This window comes from Oratosquilla oratoria, unplaced genomic scaffold (genome assembly GCF_046742065.1).
Source record: "Oratosquilla oratoria isolate Oo_2021 unplaced genomic scaffold, ASM4674206v1 SCAFFOLD99, whole genome shotgun sequence".
Classification (NCBI taxonomy): domain Eukaryota; kingdom Metazoa; phylum Arthropoda; class Malacostraca; order Stomatopoda; family Squillidae; genus Oratosquilla; species Oratosquilla oratoria.
This window is the reverse complement of record NW_027467763.1, coordinates 368,500-387,951: the sequence shown is the minus strand read 5'-3', so window position 1 is coordinate 387,951 and position 19,452 is coordinate 368,500. Positions and strand designations below refer to the sequence as shown.

Genomic DNA, 19,452 nt, shown 5'->3' with positions numbered 1-19,452 from the left:
TCCAGTTTGCTATATCATCTGGTCCATGCGATTTTCTGACATCAAGATTACTCAAATGTGTCAATATTTCGTTCTTTGTTACTTCTATTTCTTCCATAGGGGGGACTTTCTCTTTCCATTCAATCTCTTCAGGTTGTATGTTCTCCCTTGTAAACACTAATTTAAAATGTTTGTTCATAATTTCCGCCATTTCTATTTCCTCAGTGTATTCAACTCCCTCTTGTCTTAATTTCTCCAAGTCTTGTTTGTTTTTCAGTTTATTGTTTACAAATCTGTAGAATAGTTTTGGCTGATCTTTACACTTTTCTATGACATCTTTTTCATATTTTCTCTTTTCCTCTCTGCACACTTGTACATATTCATTTCTATAACTAGTATATATTTTCCATTTTCAGGTCTTCTGTCTTTTTTCCATCTGGTCCAGGCTTTGTCTCTTTTGTCTTTTAACTCCCTACAGCTTTTGTTGTACCAGCATTTTACATATTCTTTTTCTTGTTTTTGTCTTGGGACATACTTTTCTACTCCTTTTTTGTAAATTTTTGTCAAAATATTCCATTTCTCTTCCACAGTTGTTTCTTCTTTGTATATTTCTTCCCAGTTTTCTTGTTGAAAGAATTCTCTTATTTTATCAAAGTTTGTTTTTTCATACATCATTCTTCCTTTTCTATATTGCTCATTTCTTTTCCTATATTTTTCTTCATTAAGTTCCAGTTCAATCAATATGTGGTCACTTTTGCTTATTGGTGTTTTATATTCAATTTTGTCCACTATTCTAGGTTCAGATGTAATTATTAAGTCTAGTCTCGATGGTTCTTCATTTCTATACCTGATGTTCTCCTGTATCCATTGTGTCATTGTATGGTCAATAATCATCTCAAGTAGAGCGTTTCCCCATGAGCCGTCTCCACCCTTTACTGTCATTTCTTCCCAGCAGATTTCTTTGCAATTAAAGTCGCCCATTATAACTATTCTTCCTCCATCTTCCATTATTTTATTTAATGTTATCTTTGTGTCCTCTAACATACTTTTATGTTCACTCTCCTCCCATGAGGCTGTTTTCGGTGGCACATAATTGATCACAAATTTTCTGCTCTTCTTATCTCTGTCTTCCACTTCTATCATAATCATCTCTACTGTATTCTTTCCATATATGACACCCTTCACGTTTATATCCTTCTTAGTCAGGAACATAACTCCACCCCCTTGCTTTTTCTCTCTGTTTTTAATCCAATGATTATATGCATCATGTCCTACACTGTTGGGTGGTATTGGGCCTTTTAATTTTGTTTCTACAATTCCCATTATGTCCGGTTCTTTTTCTTTCAAATAATCATTCAGCTCATTCAATCCTGTTATTAATCCATCTATATTTGTGTAAGACACTCTTAGTTTTCTGTCACTTCCATTGTGTTCTCTGTTTCCCTTTTGTTTTTCTCTTGTATGTCGAACTGCCTTAGTTTCATATTCACTACTCTCCAATAGAATCTCTCTTTCTCTGACTCCGTTCTGTTCTCGTTTTTTGTCTTAGCTTCAAGTCTTTTCTGCTTTTCTTCCTCTCTTTCCTCTTTATTCATTTCCCTTTTTATCCATACCTTTTTATATTGTTCACTTGTTGCTAGTTTCCCTGTTTTGGATAAGATATTCTCTGCTGTCGTTTGTGACCTGAATTTAATCTTAATTTAATCTTAGTCTGGTCTTATCCTTACTATACTTTCCGAGCCTGAATTTTTCCTCAATTTCCTTCATAATTTCTGGTTCATCTTCCTGAACTAATTTTAGTAAACTGCTTACTTTTTCATTTTCCTCATTGGTTCTTGAGGTTCTATCTGGGTTATGTTTCTCTTCCATTCCTAATATAATTATACATTTCTTTTTGTCAGCTAAGTCTCTTACTATATTCTCCTTCTATCTCATTACTTTAATAACTGAGTCTTCAGTTTGTTCTCTCATTTGCTGTTTAATTATATCAGTAAATGCAACTTTACTGTTTTCTTTTATCGACTTCCATCCCTCTCTGTTTTCTTTACTATTCTTCTTCAATTCCTCATTCTCCACCTTTACTTCTTTTAACTGTCTTTTCAGGTTTTCTATTTCATCAGTTAAGTTTTTGTTCGCCTTCTCTAGTTCTTCCAATTTTTCAACCCGCCTTATAATATTGTTCACATGACCGAACCTACGCTCCAAGTCCTCGATCATCTTATTGACCTTCTCTTCTAGTCTTGTCAGTTGGGGGGGGGTGTGTGTGTGTGTGTCCCCCCCACCCTCTATAAATCCCTGGAAAATATTCTCATCACTTTCTACTGTATTGCTCTTATCTATACTTCTAATCTTTACATTTTTATTAGACATTTCATCGTCGTCGGGGGGTCTTTTGTTTACCTTACGCCTGTCTGTCTGGGCCAAGTCTACTCCTTCCTCATTTCCTTCCATTTCCCTCAGTAATCCCTCCCCTTCTCCTCTTTCCCTACTTTCCTACTACCTCACGAGCAATTTCCCCCCACCCTGTAAATACAATAGGCACTTCTCTTTGCGTTGGGATCCACAATACTTCAATTTTCTTCAGAACGTCTTCTAAGCCGTCCGTTCGTTGAAGTGTATTTACCTAGTTGTATTTTACGGGAAGGGGAGCTATGCTCGTGGGGTCCCGTCTTCATATCTCATTTTATCTAAACTATTTTTAATTTCATGTATTGTTTTTGCACACACCACTTTCTCATCTAACTTGTTCCAACTGTCTATTACTCTGTGAGGAAAGCTGTTCTTTTTCAAATCTCTTCTATAGCTGTCTTTTTTTATTTTCTTTCCGTGTCCTCTAGTATTTCTGTCATCCCATTTTATCAGATTCTCTCTGTCAGTAATTTCTATGCCTTTCATGATTCTGTAAATAGCTATCAAATCTCCTCTCTCTCTTCTTTGCTCTAGTGTCTGTAGTTCAAGTTTTTCTAGTCTCTCTTCATATGATAGTTTTGAGTGTTGGTGCCAATTTTGTAATTGCTCTTTGTATTCTTTCAAGTTTTTTTTATACATTTTTTTGTACTTGGTGACCCTATCGTTGCTGCATATTCCAATCTTGGTCTTATCAGGGTGATTAGGATTTTCTTCACCATTTCTTCATCCAGGTATGTAAATGCAACTTTGATTGTTCTTATTAGATTATAAGTTTCTCCAAAAATCTTATTTATATGTTTCTCAGGTGACATATTATTCATAACAATGACTCCCAGGTCCTTCTCATTTTCTACTTTTTTATCCCTTCTTCTCCCAACTTATATGCTCCTGTTATACTGTTTTTGCTTTTTCCAAATTCCATTATACTACACTTTTTTGTATTGAACTCCATCTCCCATTTCCTACTCCATTCTTGTACCTTGTTTAGATCTCTCTGTAGTGATTCACAATCTTCTTCAGTTTTCACTCTTTTCAGTAGTTTTGCATCATCTGCAAAGAGGCTCATATAGCTTTCTATTCCTTCATCCATATCATTAATATATATAGCAAACATTATTGGGGCCAGAACTGTTCCCTGCGGAACACCGCTTATTACTTCATCCCATTTTGAGTGCTGGTTTCTTATCACTACTCTCATTTTTTTTTCTTGCAAAAAGTCCTCCATCCAATTTAGTAGTTTGCCCTGTATTCCTCCTTCAGTTTCTAATTTCTTAAGCAACTTCTTATGTGGTACTTTGTCAAAAGCTTTCTTTAGGTCTAGAAATGCACAGTCCACCCATCCATCTCTTTCTTGTATTATATCTATTAGCCTTGAATAGAAACATATTAAATTGGTGACGCATGATCGTCCTTGTCTGAATCCAAATTGCCTTGGATTTAACACTTTGTTTTTTTCTAAATATTTTACCCATCTACTTTTGATAATTCTTTCACAAATTTTTGCTATTGTACTTGTTAGAGAGACTGGTCTATAGTTGGTAGGTTCTTCTTTATTTCCTCCTTTATATATAGGTACTATATTTGCTTTTTTCCAATCTTCTGGAACTTTTCCTTCTTTCAAGGAACTATTTAGTATGCTATGTATTTTGTCTGCCAGTTCATTCCTGCATTCTTTTAGTATCCAGTTTGCTATATCATCTGGTCCATGCGATTTTCTGACATCAAGATTATTCAAGTGTGTTAATATTTCGTTCTTTGTTACTTCTATTTCTTCCATAGGGGGGACTTTCTCTTTCCATTCAATCTCTTCAGGTTGTATGTTCTCCCTTGTAAACACTGATTTAAAATGTTTGTTCATAATTTCCGCCATTTCCATTTCCTCAGTGTATTCAACTCCCTCCTGTCTTAATTTCTCCAAGTCTTGTTTGTTTTTCAGTTTATTGTTCACAAATCTGTAGAATAGTTTTGGTTGATCTTTACACTTCTCTATATCTTTTTCATATTTTCTCTTTTCGTCTCTGCACATTTGTACATATTCATTTCTATAAACGGTATATATTTTCCATTTTTCAGGTCTTCTGTCTTTTTTCCATCTGGTCCAGGCTTTGTCTCTTTTGTCTTTTAACTCCCTACAACTTTTGTTGTACCAGCATTTTACATATTCTTTTTCTTGTTTTTGTCTTGGGACATACTTTTCCACTCCTTTTTTGTAAATTTTTGTCAAAATATTCCATTTCTCTTCTACTGTTGTTTCTTCTTTGTATATTTCTTCCCAGTTTTCCTTTTGAAAGAATTCTCTTATTTTATCAAAGTTTGTTTTTTCATACATCATTCTTCCTTTTCTGTATTGTTCATTTCTTTTCATATATTTTTCTTCATTAAGTTCCAGTTCAATCAATATGTGGTCACTTTTACTTATTGGTGTTTTATATTCAATTTTGTCCACTATTCTAGGTTCGGATGTAATTACTAGGTCTAGTCTCGATGGCTCTTCTTCATTTCTATACCTAGTGTTCTCCTGTATCCATTGTGTCATTGTATGGTCAGTAACCATCTCGAGTAGAGCGTTTCCCCATGAGCCGTCTCCACCCTTTACTGTCATTTCTTCCCAGCAGATTTCTTTGCAATTAAAGTCGCCCATCATAACTATTTTTCCTCCATCTTCCATTATATTGTTTAATGTTATCTTTGTGTCCTCTAACATACTTTTATGTTCACTCTCTTCCCATGAGGCTGTTTTTGGGGGCACATAATTTATCACAAACTTTCTGTTCTTCTTATCTCTGTCTTCTACTTCCATCATTATCATCTCTACTGTATTTTTCCATATGTGACACACTTCATGTTTATATCCTTCTTAGTCAGGAACATAACTCCACCCCCTTCCTTTTTCACTCTGTTTCTAATCCAATAATTATATGCATCATGTCCTACACTGTTGGGTGGTAGTGGACCTTTTAATTTTGTTTCTACAATTCCCATTATGTCCGGTTCTTTTTCTTTCAAATAATCATTCAGCTCATTCAATCCTGTTATTAATCCATCTATATTTGTGTAAGACACTTAGTTTTCTGCCACTTCCATTGTGTTCTCTGTTTCCCTTTTGTTTTTCTCTTGTATGTCGACTTTCTTTAGTTTCATATTCACTACTCTCCAATAGAATCTCTCTTTTTCTGACTCCGTTTTGTTCTCGTTTTTTTCCTTTGCTTCAAGTCTTTTCAGTTTTTCTTCCTCTCTTTCCTCTTTATTCATTTCCCTTTTTATCCATACCTTTTTATATTGTTCACTTGTTGCTAGTTTCCCTGTTTTTGATAAGATATTCTCAGCCATAGTTTGTGACCTGAATTTAATCTTGATTGGTCTGGTCTTGTCTGTACTATATTTCCCTAGCCTGAATTTCTCTTCGATTTGTTTCATTATTTCTGGTTCATCTTCCTGAACTAATTCTAGTAAATTTCTTACATACATATACCAAGGTGGGGTAGTATGTGTGAGTGGATTTTTGACGCAGCCCGAAGGGATTTCTCCCCGTCCTCTCCTTATATGCAGGGGGGGACGGAGAGGGGGGGTCGCCGATTGAATGAAGCGGCCTTGCTGTGGATGTGCTGTGTCTTGCGGCACTGCTTCTGACCCAGGGCGGTGGGCGGGGTGCAGGGGTGGCCCGTCATCCAGGAGGTGCTCGGATGAGAGGAGGGGTGGGAGGGGTGTGGAGTGTATTTAGGGATGAAATGGGTGGGAGTGTTTTTATGCCTTTCCCTTTTTGGCTACCTCCCTTGGAAGGGGGAAAAAGCCTTGGTATATGTATGTATGTAGTAAATTTCTTACTTTTTCATTTTCCTCTTTGATTCTTGTGGTTCTATCTGGGTTATGTTTCTCTTCCATTCCTAATATAATTATACATTTCTTTTTGTCTGCTAAGTCTCTTACTATATTCTCCTTCTGTCTCATCACTTTAATAACTGAGTTTTCAGTTTGTTCATTCATTTGCTGTCTGATTATGTCAGTGAATGCAACTTTGCTATTTTCATGAATTTTTTTCCAACCCTCCTTGTTCTCCTTATTATTCTCCTTTAAGACTTTATTCTCTTCTTTTACTTCTTTTAACTGTTGTTTTAATTCTTCAATTTCCTTAGTTAAGTTTTTGTTCGCCCTCTCTAGTTCTTCCAATTTTTCCACTCTTCGTATAATACTGTCAACATGACCGAACCTACGCTCCAAGTCCTCGATCATCTTATCGACCTTCTCTTCTAGTCTTGTCAGTCGGGGGGGGGGGGTCCCCCCTCCTTCTTTAAATCCCTGGAAAATATTCTCATCACTTTCTACTGTATTGCTCTTGTCTATACTTCTAATCTTTACATTTTTATTAGACATTTCATCATCATCGGGAGGCCTTTTGTTTACCTTTTGCCCGTCTGCCTGGGCCAAGTCTACTCCTTTCTCATTTCCTTCCATTTCCCTCAGTAATCCCTCCCCGTTTCCTCTTTCCCTACTTTCCTACTACTCCACGAGCAATTTCCCCCCACCCTGCAAATACAAAAAGGCACTTCTCTTTGCGTTGGGATCCACAATCTTCACTTTTCTTCAGAACGTTCTTCAAGCCGTCCGTTCGTTGAAAGTGTGTGTGTGTGTGCATATATACACAAATGTAAACTCACATTCATGCATACCCATATACATATATACCCACATATACATATTTACACTCCTATATGCATATATACTGTACGCACACACATACATTCATTTATTATTACATGCCTGCACCTATACCATCATTTTTGTATCCCATAGGTGTGGATTGCGTAATTTCGCCTAACGCAGTTTCCCTTATCTCATCGCCGCGCTTTTGCCTGCGGGAGGCAAGCGTATATATAACGCATATGTTATACGCAGTTATGGAGCCTACGTGACTGGCAATTCTAGGCGTTAGTGCATTCCTATTTTTGCTGTATGTGTACGAGCGTTTTTCATTGTGTCTATTGTGTAAAGAATCCTATGGTTATGTGAAAGGGTTAGAAAGTATTTTATCTATTTTATTTATTTCATTCATTTATTTATTTATCTTTACGAAATAACACCTACCCATAGGAAAGCGGTGACAAATCATTTTGCCATGCGATTGTTTACATCTTGTGCCTCCCTGCATCGGAGTCACCGTTGGTAAATATCCTACTAATTTGTTTCCATATGAAAGATAATATGTGTTTGTTACTTTTATGTTTGGTACCACATCACTACTAGTTTAACACCTTGGTAACAGATGTGATCTTAGTGACGTTTTTTAAAAAGTAATAGAACGGTTTGGTGGAATAGGACTAACTTATGACCTGTAAATTCATAAGAACATAAGAATGATGGGGGATGCAAGAGACCATAAACCCTACACTAGGCAGTTCCATGTCCATTACCACCTGTCATCCCCATCCATAAAGAAGGTACATCCCTTTGACTTGGCTACCTCCCTTATAAGGGGGAAAAAGTTCTTGGGATATAGATAGACTTGTTAAAAAACGGTAATCTTTTCGAAGAATTAGTGGAAGATGGATATATAAGAATCTTTATAGTAATCTACGAAATATTCCCAGAAAGTTGTACTGAGTTGTCAAATTTCAAAAGATGTTCTTTGGGTAACATTAAATTCACGTGTGATTTTGCTACAATCTAATTGTGGATAAAAATGGCTACTTATCTATTTACATTGCTATATGTTGTGCGAGACTTACCTAATCTGTTTTCAGTAAATGTATAAATTGACATTGATTCAATTATTCCGGTAAATGATCTTTCCGAACTCCGTAACCTTTTTTTATCTAATGTTGACGTGCCAGGTAGATACGTGACAATGCGCACATACATATATAATTTACATACATACACACATACATACAAACATATGCATACATACATACATATACATACGTATATACTTTCATACATACATACATTTCTACACACATACAAAATTGTTGTTTGATAGCCCAATGTCCTGAAAGGTACATCCCTTTCTAAGAGATGTCTCTCTCCCTCTCTCTCTCTTCCTCAAAAAAACAAACTTCGTTACAAACCAGACGATTTTATTCGCCTACACATCTACTCTGTTGTTAATGAGAATCAACCAGTCCTGTATTTTTTGGATTAAAAAGTGACGAGATAATAATGTATTTAGAGAGGATACAATGCTCATGGAGTCTGTGAAAATAACGACGTTCTTATTACATGGAACAGAATTAAAAACAAATTTGAGGGCGTTGCTGACTGCCAGCAGTTCAGCAGTAAAAACAGAGCTAAAATGAGGCAACTTTCTCTTTAAAACTGTGCTATAAGATACAACAGCACAACCAACACCATCTTGCGATTTTGATCCATCTGTATAAATAAAAATTGAATCAGCATGTACTGATAAATGTTCTAAACATTCGCTTTTTAGCTCTACAGCAGTTCTATTCTTCTTCTTTTTAAGAGGACATATTACAGTGGGGCATCGGTTCCAAGGAGGGGATTTGGGAGGCGTGATCTCAGCAATTGTATTAGGAACAAGTCCTACCTTCTGTGTCCCAACTTCACATCTCACTTCTAAAGGTTTCAGCAGAGTACTTTTCCTTGGAGCTCTGTCTACCGGCTGCTTTACATATTTGAAGTTAGGATTCTGTTTTGATGTCAAGACACGAGATATATATCTAAGGCTTAATTCCTCCCTGCGAATATAGAGGGGAGGAACTCCTGCGTCTACATACAAGCTATCCACTGGAGATGTTCTATAGGCTCCCAAACAGATCGGCAAAGCCATATTGTGGACTATATCAAGCTTCTTTAATGAAGTTTTGCATGCCGATCCATAAATTTGACATCCATAATCCATTTTGCTAGGGCACAATGTTTGGTAAAGCCTTATTAAAGTTATACAATCTGCTCCCCAGTTGAAATGAGACACTACCTTTAGTATATTAAGTCGCTGTTTAACAGTGTATCCTCGTTTATGTGATTTGTGAATGTCAACCTTTTGTCCAAAACCAGACCCAAGTATTTTACTTCATCTTCATATGGTAATATGACACCCTCTCTCTTCCTTGCGTCTTAGTCTGGAAAACCTTATGGTTTTGGTTTTTTCAGCAGAGAATCTGAAGCCCCTGCTATTAGCCCATGCTGTTGCTAAGTTAATAACCTCTTGAATCTTTTGGCCTGTTTCTAGTGTTGTCGGTTTGCTACACACAATAGCGAAGTCATCAGCATAAGCCAATCCATGAACTCCTGCGGGAACTTGTTCTAACAAACTATTAATGGCTATGCTGAAGAGTGTAGGACGCAGAACACTTCCTTGGGGAATCCCTTCCTCTTGAAGATATGCACAAGAGAAAGAAAAGCCAACTATGACTTTTAGATAACAATCAGACAAGAAGTCCTTTAAACAATTGAACATATTACCCCCGATACCCCACTCTGCAACTTGCTTCAAAATGCCTCCCCGCCAGGTAGTATCGTAGGCATTTTTCAAGTCAAAAAACACAGCAATGCTCGAGTTCTGAATTGTAAAGGCATTCTGAATCTCACGAGTGATAAAAAGTAAGGGGTCCAGAGTGCACTTATTTCTTCTAAATCCAAACTGTCTGTTAGATAGCAGATTTTTAGATTCCAAAAACCAAACTAAACGCATATTAACCATTCTTTCATAGATCTTACAAATGCAGCTAGTGAGAGCAATAGGTCTGTAACTTTGTGGGTCATGAGAGTCTTTTCCTGCCTTTAAGATTCCTATGATAATTGAAGTCTTCCTTGCTTTCTTGAAGATCTTATTGACTAAACAAGGATATCTCCGATATCTCTTATAGCAAGTTCTGGTCATCTTTCTGCTTAAAGCACATTCATCGTTCCACCAGGGGACTACTGGGCGTTGAGGTTTACCAGCTGTCCTAGGAATGGAAGAGAAAGCACCAATATGTATCATGTCTACCAGATAATCATATGCATCAGAGTTACTACCAAAATCACCAGTCTTATAATTAATCTCTGTGGATCTCCTAAATAATTCCCAATTAGCCTCTCCTGTCTTCCATTTAGGTAAGCAAGAGGAGGGAGTGTTCTTTAAGTATTTGATATGGATAGGCCAGTGGTCGCTACCATGTAGATCTTCATCTACTGACCAACTGTAGTCTAATCTTAAGGATGATGAACAAACAGTTAGGTCTATAGCAGAACTTGAGTTGTGAAAGACATCAAACCTAGTTTTGGAACAGTCATTCATCAAAATGACATCGTTATCATCAATAAATTCTTCAATTATATTGGCACAGGGTGTCAGAACTTTACACCTCGGTAGGAGTTGACCAAATATTAATTTCAATACACAAGTTAAATTTCTCCGGCAGCTTCACTGACCTACGAGGGTTCTACATAAACATTTAAAATTTTGTGTGGGTACTTCTTTCTGTATAGCGTGGTACATAAGTTAATGTCGGAGAGCGGGGTCAATCAAACAAGTTTGATTTCAATCTAATAATTAGCGAACAGTCACTCACACCAATAATTAATAATTACATATATTCACACATAACAACCCATCAATCTCTCACACCAATAATTAATGATACAATTTTATGTATACATACAAATTACCAATGCAATCTAGTAATAAGTTTAGATTTCAATTTCACTCGACTGCTTGGTACAGCGAATCTCACCGGCGGGCGAGAACAACCGGCTCTTCACAATATCCACAGTGTTCATAACGTTCAAAGTTCAAATGTTCACAAATTACGAAATACAATATCACAACTCTGGCAGATAACTGTTATAAGAGTCAATACTTCAACTTCTTGTAGCCGCGAGTATCTGTAATACTCCGAATTTGCACGGGCGACACCTATCACTGGGGGGGGGGGGATTCACTCGCCAAGTCGAGCGATGAAGCGAGTTGACTGGTCCAGCCTGCAGCTCCTTGCCGACCGTACTTCTTCCACCGGTCCAAGCTCACCCAGACGATTCGATATAGAACGAAGTCTCAATGGTGATATGGAGATACGCCGGCTAGACCGTACTCTTGCTCCAGTAGTCCCGACTTCCACCGGCTTTGTCGATTCTTCACTGTCCATTCTGCGATTCTCCCTTCCTCTACCCTTCGCGTTTCGGAGTTTGAGTTTCGAAGTTTCGGAGTTTTGAAGCTTCAGAGTTTCCAAGTCTTGGCATTTGAAGCTTCAGAGTTTCGAACTGCAATTACGCAAATTGGTGATACTCTCGCAAACCACTTAGTTTCTTCAAAAATTACTGTAATTGATATAATAGTTAAACAGTTGTTTGTATGTATAATTCAGCCAAATTTTACAAGTCACAAGTGATCTGTGACACTCGCCCACACAAAAAGATATTGCTCTACGCAATGTCTAACCAATTACTTCAGTAATATTTACATGAGACACTGATATGTAATTGAATTGAAATCTATCTGCACAACTATAATATCCCATAACGATAAGTACAATAAGTACAATTACTGCACTTGTACGTCCTTCTCGAGCAGTCGGGACATCAGGTCAGCTCCAACATTTGCACTTCCTTTGATGTACCGGATGACCACGTTGAACTGCTGGAGATACAATGCCCACCTCATGATTCGGGCGTTGGCGTTCTTGGAGGTCCTAAGGCTCGAAAGAGGCAAGTGATCAGTCTCTAAAATAAATTTATCTCCATAGAGGAAGTAGTAATACTTTTTGATGCCCTCTACAACTGCAAGCAACTCCTTTTCCACAGTACTATAGTTCAACTCCGCTGGCTTCAGCTTCCTACTATGATAACTAACAGGAAAAATATCCCCATCCTTTTCTTGCATCAGGATAGCACCAATGCCTTCTCGGGACGCATCGGTGCGGAGGATGAAAGGCTGGTTGAAGTCCGGTAGTTGAAGTATCGGCTCCTTGCAGAGGAGGTTCTTAAGCATCGTAAATGCTTCCTCCTGTTCAGGCCTCCATGTCAACTTGTTAGGAGCATTCTTCTTGAGAAGTTCTGTGAGTGGCAAGGCGAGGACAGCAAAATTTGGAACGAACCTGCGGTAGTAGCCCACAAGTCCCAAGAACGATCGGACCTGTTTCTTCGTGGTCGGCCGAGATGCATTCTTGATCTTTATTATCTTGCTATCCTGGCATCCACATCGTCCTTCGCCTAAGGTATGTCCCAGGAACTGTACTTCCTGTTGGAAAAGTTCGCATTTAGACGGCTTGACTGTCATATTCACTGAACTAAGTCTCCTAAGTACCTTCTCCAGGATCTCCAGATGTTCCTCGAAAGTAGAAGAGTGGATGAGTATATCGTCCACAAAAGCTTCCACTCCATGGATGCCGTGTAGAACTTGTCGCATGGCACGGTTAAAAACTGCTGGGGAGTTGGTAAGTCCAAAAGGTAGTACTTTGAACTGGTAAAGTCCGTTGGGTGTTGCGACTGCCGTGACCTGTTTGCTTCTCTCCTCCAGCGGGATCTGGAAGAATCCTTTCGCCAAATCCATCTTTGAAAAGATTTTGGAGTTGGCGACCTTTGCAAACATTTCCCGCTGATCACTCATTGGCTCTGCATCCACCTGGGTTACTGCATTTACTCCGCGGTAATCTCCACAGATTCGTACACCTCCATCCTTCTTGCGTATAACTACTATAGGGCTGCAGTAGGGAGACGATGACTTCTCTATGATGCCTGCAGCTTCCATGTTGTCTATCTCCTTCTTGACTGCATCCACCAGACGAATGGGTATCGGGTATGGCTTCAATCTGACTGGTACGCTGCTCGTCAGCCGTATTTCGTGGCAGTCCACCTTGGCGACTCCAGGCTTATCGGAGAACACTGCGGAATGTCGCTGGAGAGTAGAATTTACACGTCTCTTCTGCTCTGGACCAAGCCTTTGAGGTACTTTCACATCTTCCACCGTTTCGCCTTGGATAGCTTCAGGGGTAAGGGGTGCGCAATCTGCCAATTCCTCAACCTCTGGTACAACCACGGCGGCACAGACCATCTGCGACTGCTTGAACTGGCCTTCGACAAGCTGCAAACACTCGCACTGTTCAGGTGATAGCACACGATCTCCTCTTCTATTCAAACATTCTTGAACAACTGCCGAACATGTAACTTGAGGTGTGTAATATTTCTTCAGCATATTGATGTGGAACCTCTTTTGGTCTGGTCCTACTTGCACCAAGTAGTTTAAGTCACTGAGACGTTTGACTACTTCAAAAGGTCCTTGCCATTGCGACAGCAACTTGTTGTGCGCGGTGGGTAGGAGGAGGAGGCACTGGTCTCCTTCCTCGAGGATCCTCAGCTTCGTTTTCTTGTCGTAGTACGCCTTCTGAACCTCCTTAGCTTTCAGTAGCTCTTGCTTTGCTACTTCACAGGTTTCTCGTAGTCGTTCGGCCAGGTCCAGCACATATGCATAAGTTGTCTTCACTGCGGGGTCAGGCTCTTCTTCGTCCCAGAGTTCTCGCAATACTTGCAGAGGACCACGAACTGACCTGCCGTAGACTAACTCAAATGGCGAGAACTGTAGTGAAGCTTGGGGTACTTCGCGGTAGGCGAATAGTAGAGGGGCGATAAATCGTGGCCACTCCTTAGGTTGCTCGGCTGCCATCCACTTCAGCATCTTCTTGAGGGTGCCATTGAAGCGCTCACAGAGCCCGTTGCACATAGGGTGGTAAGGGGTAGTCCTGAGCCCTTTCACAGCCAGTAGCCTCAGCAACTCTTCCATCATGACTGAAGTGAACTGGCTTCCCCGGTCGGACAACACTTGCTTAGGAATGCCCACGCGACAAAAGATTTCGAACATTGCTTCGGCGACAGTTATGGTTTCAATGTTGCGAAGGGGTACTGCTTCAGGCCATCTCGTCGCGAAGTCCACGCAGGTAAGGATGTATTTGGCTCCGTCAGCTGCCCTTGGGATGATAGGTCCAACGATGTCCACAGCCACTCGCTGGAATGGCTCAGAGATCAGAGGCAATGGTCCGAGTGGTGCAGGCTTCACTCGGCCGCGATCTGTAGTCTTCTGACATACGTCACATGACCTCACCATCCTCACTATCTCTCTGCCTATCCCAGGCCAGAAAAATTGTGATTGAATTCTATCCTGAGTTTTCTGTACTCCCATGTGTCCACCTAGTGCAGCATGATGACCCAGCTTAAACACTGCCAGGCGGTACTTCTCTGGCACGACGAACTGTAGTCTCGAGTCCCCGCTTGGATACACCGTACTGCGATAAAGTCTTCCCCTTTTCTTAAGGAATCTGGTTTCCGTTCCCCGAGAAGTTCTGCAATGTCCCTCTAGAATCTTCTTACGAACCATGGCAAGTGTGGGATCGGTCGTTTGCTCGGCAACTACGTCCTCACTATTTGCAAGATCTGAAACAGATGAAAGTATCAGAGGTTTTACCTGGTTGGTTGCTCTGGCGGCTCCTCTGGTAACCGCCGCTGCACAGGTTTGGGTGGTGGCTTCCCGTGAGCAAAAGTTCTTGGCTCCAGGAATGTTTCCGATAACCAAGTCTGCTACCACCTCCTCCATGACTGCAGCGATGACTCGTCCGGTGTAGAAAGGACTAACCACTTCAACCGTAGCTAAGGGGCAGTTCACCCGAGTCCCGTTGATAAGACTCACGGTTACAGAATTTCCGGTGTAACTGTCAGGCGTTACAAGCCTCTCCTTGACACAACACCCCGTCGATCCGTTGTCCCTTAAGACTTCCGCGATGACACCATTTACCTTGCCAGGCTGAACCAGGAGCCTTGCATCTCAGATTGGAACTCAATGCAGCTGATAAGTACACGTGTTGGCGAGTTGACACGGAACCGGCGGTGACACACTCTCCTTGTGGGGCAACTATTGGGGAAGATTCCTCAGGTGCTCCTCCGTGGTGCACTGCTGCTGCAGCCTGCTGATTCTTCTGACCCTTGTGACCTTTCCAGCCACCTTGAGAGTAGGGCTGGTTCCTCACTTGCTGTGGTTGGCTCTGAGGAGAAAAGGATTGAGTAAATCTTTGTGGTTTAGACTGCTGTGGAGATGACTGTGGTAACTTGTTGTGGTGTTGGGCTTGCGTGTTAGACCATTGTTGTGTCTGAGAATTAACAGGTGGAGGCAACTTCTTGTGAAGTTGCTTCCTCGTGTGGTACCCATAAGCTGCGAAGTGTGCGTCGGCTAGGTCAGTCATTTCCTGGAGGTCCTTGACTTTCTGCGTCTTGAATTTAGCCACCAGCTCCGTGGGACACGACTTTTCCAGCTGGGTGCACAGCATCAAGTCGCGCAGACCTTCGACAGTCTGCGAAGTCTCGTCCTTTTCCATCCACTGGTCCAAGTAACTCTTCAATCGAGCGCAGAACTGGGCAACCGTCTCTTTGTCCTGCAACATAGCTCGCTGATATTGGTCACGCGCATCCTCCAATGTCTTACCATAAGCTAGAAGTAATGCCTTCTTCATACCTTCATAATCCCGCATTGAGGAGTCAAGACGGTGGATGATGTCAAGAGGCTTTCCGTCGAAGAGGTTCATAAACTCAACCTTCTTGACATCTTCACTCAATTTGTACGTAGTCGCTACCATCTGGAACCTGTCGATAAAAGGCTCAATCGCTTGACCTACCTCATACCTTGGAATGTTGAGCCGGTGTGTAGAGAACTGGGTGTGAGCAACAGGGTTGACACCTGGCGAGCTGGTACCATCGGTCTGAGGTTGGGAAAGTTTGAGCTGTAGCATCTCCTTCTCATGCAGCCGTTTCTCCTTTTCATGTTCCAACTTCTCCTTTTCATGTTCCAACTTTAGTTTCTCGAACTCTCGTTCCTGCGCTCTGTCGTCCCGAAGTTGCTGTTGCCGTTTACGGACGTACTCTCGGATTTCTTCAGCATCCGTGTACCCCAGGGTTGCCGCCTCACTCGTCAACTCCTGCATGGACATGGCTCTCACTTCTGAAACTAACTTTCAAGGCTACAATAAAAGTTTTACTGCCAGAGTGAATAACGCACAAGAAAGCCCCACGTTGGGCGCCATTTTATGTCAGAACTTTACACCTCGGTAGGAGTTGACCAAATATTAATTTCAATACACAAGTTAAATTTCTCCGGCAGCTTCACTGACCTACGAGGGTTCTACATAAACATTTAAAATTTTGTGTGGGTACTTCTTTCTGTATAGCGTGGTACATAAGTTAATGTCGGAGAGCGGGGCCAATCAAACAAGTTTGATTTCAATCTAATAATTAGCGAACAGTCACTCACACCAATAATTAATAATTACATATATTCACACATAACAACCCATCAATCTCTCACACCAATAATTAATGATACAATTTTATGTATACATACAAATTACCAATGCAATCTAGTAATAAGTTTAGATTTCAATTTCACTCGACTGCTTGGTACAGCGAATCTCACCGGCGGGCGAGAACAACCGGCTCTTCACAATATCCACAGTGTTCATAACGTTCAAAGTTCAAATGTTCACAAATTACGAAATACAATATCACAACTCTGGCAGATAACTGTTATAAGAGTCAATACTTCAACTTCTTGTAGCCGCGAGTATCTGTAATACTCCGAATTTGCACGGGCGACACCTATCACTGGGGGGGGGGGGGGGGGAATTCACTCGCCAAGTCGAGCGATGAAGCGAGTTGACTGGTCCAGCCTGCAGCTCCTTGCCGACCGTACTTCTTCCACCGGTCCAAGCTCACCCAGACGATTCGATATAGAACGAAGTCTCAATGGTGATATGGAGATACGCCGGCTAGACCGTACTCTTGCTCCAGTAGTCCCGACTTCCACCGGCTTTGTCGATTCTTCACTGTCCATTCTGCGATTCTCCCTTCCTCTACCCTTCGCGTTTCGGAGTTTGAGTTTCGAAGTTTCGGAGTTTTGAAGCTTCAGAGTTTCCAAGTCTTGGCATTTGAAGCTTCAGAGTTTCGAACTGCAATTACGCAAATTGGTGATACTCTCGCAAACCACTTAGTTTCTTCAAAAATTACTGTAATTGATATAATAGTTAAACAGTTGTTTGCATGTATAATTCAGCCAAATTTTACAAGTCACAAGTGATCTGTGACACAGGGGTCACACCTTGATTCACCCCATAGAGGACGCTTGGCGTTAAAGTCACCCATTATAATAAAAGGCTCAGGGAGCTGGTCGACCAAAGATTGTAAGTCATTTAACTCAAACTGACGGGAGTGGTTATATATGTCTACGAGTCGATCTTCCAGTTCAGGTTCCAAATATAAAGAACATAAAGTGATCCATTTAGTGGTAAAGATTTGTACTGCACAAGCCTGCAACACCGAATGTAGGTGGACACTTCTGTGGTTTACACATTTCTTAACAATGATACCAGTACCTCCATGGGCATGGCCCCCAATCATAGGAGGAGATCTGTAAAATTTATAATTAAGTCCAACATTAGGGGATAAATCGCCAAGCATAGTTTCTTGGAGACAAATAGCAGACACATCATGTTCTTTAAAAAGAATCCCAACCTGCTCTCGATGAGAATTAAAACCTTGAATATTCCATTGTATTATGGACATTATACCGTTTTCTTTTTCTTTTTTGGATCTACTGTTATGGAAAGATTAATCTGGGAGAGAGAGGGTCTATAAGATGGGTTCTTTTCTAATTTCTTTGCTTTCGCGGGTGGCATTCTCCTCTCTGACAATGGTCCAATAGACGATGTAGAGTCTGGGTTATTAGTTCCTTTCTTAGATTGCATATCACGATTTGGGGAAGAAGATGGAGATGAGGGTGGACAGCTTCAGACTCCATAGCTTTGCTTATGTGCACCTCAACTGAGTGAGGCACATCAGTCCGTGATCCCTTTATTGGGGAGCCCCCCGAGTTTGGAAGGTTGACTGATTGAGAGGAGGCTTTATTAAAGGAACCCTGTGGGGTTTCAGTAATGGGAACTTTAGGTGCCTTTCAAGGTGGGGCAGGAGACATTCCCTCAACTGGGGATGGGAAAACCTCCGCAGAGGAGGGTTGACGAGTACTACAATTTCCAAGTTGTGGAGAAGAACGATTTGGTCTAGTAGTGACTCTTTCACGTTGAGGCTTGGGTTCAGCATTTGGTTGATCCTCATTGCTTCTGTGCACCTCTACTGAGTGAGGCACACTAGTCAGCAATCCCTCTACTGGGGAGTCCCCCAAGTCTGGAAGAGAGATTGCCTGAGAGGAGGCTTCCTTAGAAGAAGCCTGTGAGGTTTCTACAATAGAAACCTTAGGTGCCCCTCCAGATGGGGCAGGGGACACCCCTTCAACAACGGGCGGGGAAACATCCGCAGAGGAGGGTTCAGAAGTATTAGAAGTTCCTAGTTGAGAAGAAAGACGATTAGGTTTCATAGTAACAGTTTTACACTGAGGATTGGGTTCAGTGTTAACAGAAGAATTCATATTGGCATTTCTATTTCTATTGGATTCTACAGTTGGCTGATCCACTTTACTATTTGTTTTAAAAACATCACTATCTTTTGGAATTACTTAATAGTCTTTTAGCATGTCCTACACTTATATGTTCTGCATAGTAGTATTTCCTGTTCCTTCTTATAAATTACACAGTTCTTATCTCTGGCATCATGCTCTTCTTTACAATTTATACAAACTGTTGGGCGGGAAATATCCCCGTGTTCAGGCTGAGCACATATCAAACACACTTTGTCCCTTGCACATCTGCGGGAAGGATGGCCAAACCCATAGCAGTTAAAGCAATGAAGGGGACGGGTCTTAAACTGCTTCACATAAACAATCTATTTTTCTATCTCTACATAATGAGGTAGATCTTCACCACAAAAACTTAGGATAATCATAGAAGAACGAGGGATTTTAGCAACTTTCCAAACATTAGTTGGGCACATTTCTAAAATTTCTTCTTTATCAAAGTCATACAGATCTCTATTAAAAATTACCCCTTTGGCATAACTAAAGGTATAGTGGGGTTTGACTTCCTTAATGTCGGATTTCTGTTTCAAGTTAAGCCCCATGGCAGCTTGTTCATAAGATTTTACATGAATTAAGAAGGAATTTCTTCCAAATCGTGATACCTGGGAGTTATTCAAATTACCAGA

The 19,452-nt window shown here is 40.7% G+C and overlaps 1 protein-coding gene across 1 annotated transcript; it reads right to left on the bottom strand.

The window, feature by feature from the left end:
* Positions 1-11,869: 11,869 nt before the first annotated feature.
* LOC143024150 (uncharacterized) lies at positions 11,870-14,911 on the bottom strand. Its single transcript, XM_076182935.1, has one exon. The coding sequence runs from the start codon at positions 14,909-14,911 to the stop codon at positions 11,870-11,872; it is 3,042 nt and encodes a 1,013-aa protein (XP_076039050.1).
* Between the last annotated feature and the right edge of the window lie 4,541 nt (positions 14,912-19,452).

What these genes read in the sequence shown, in the direction of transcription:
- LOC143024150 (XM_076182935.1), bottom strand. Translation starts at nt 14,911, where the DNA reads ATGGAGGAGGTGGTAGCAGACTTGGTTATCGGAAACATTCCTGGAGCC.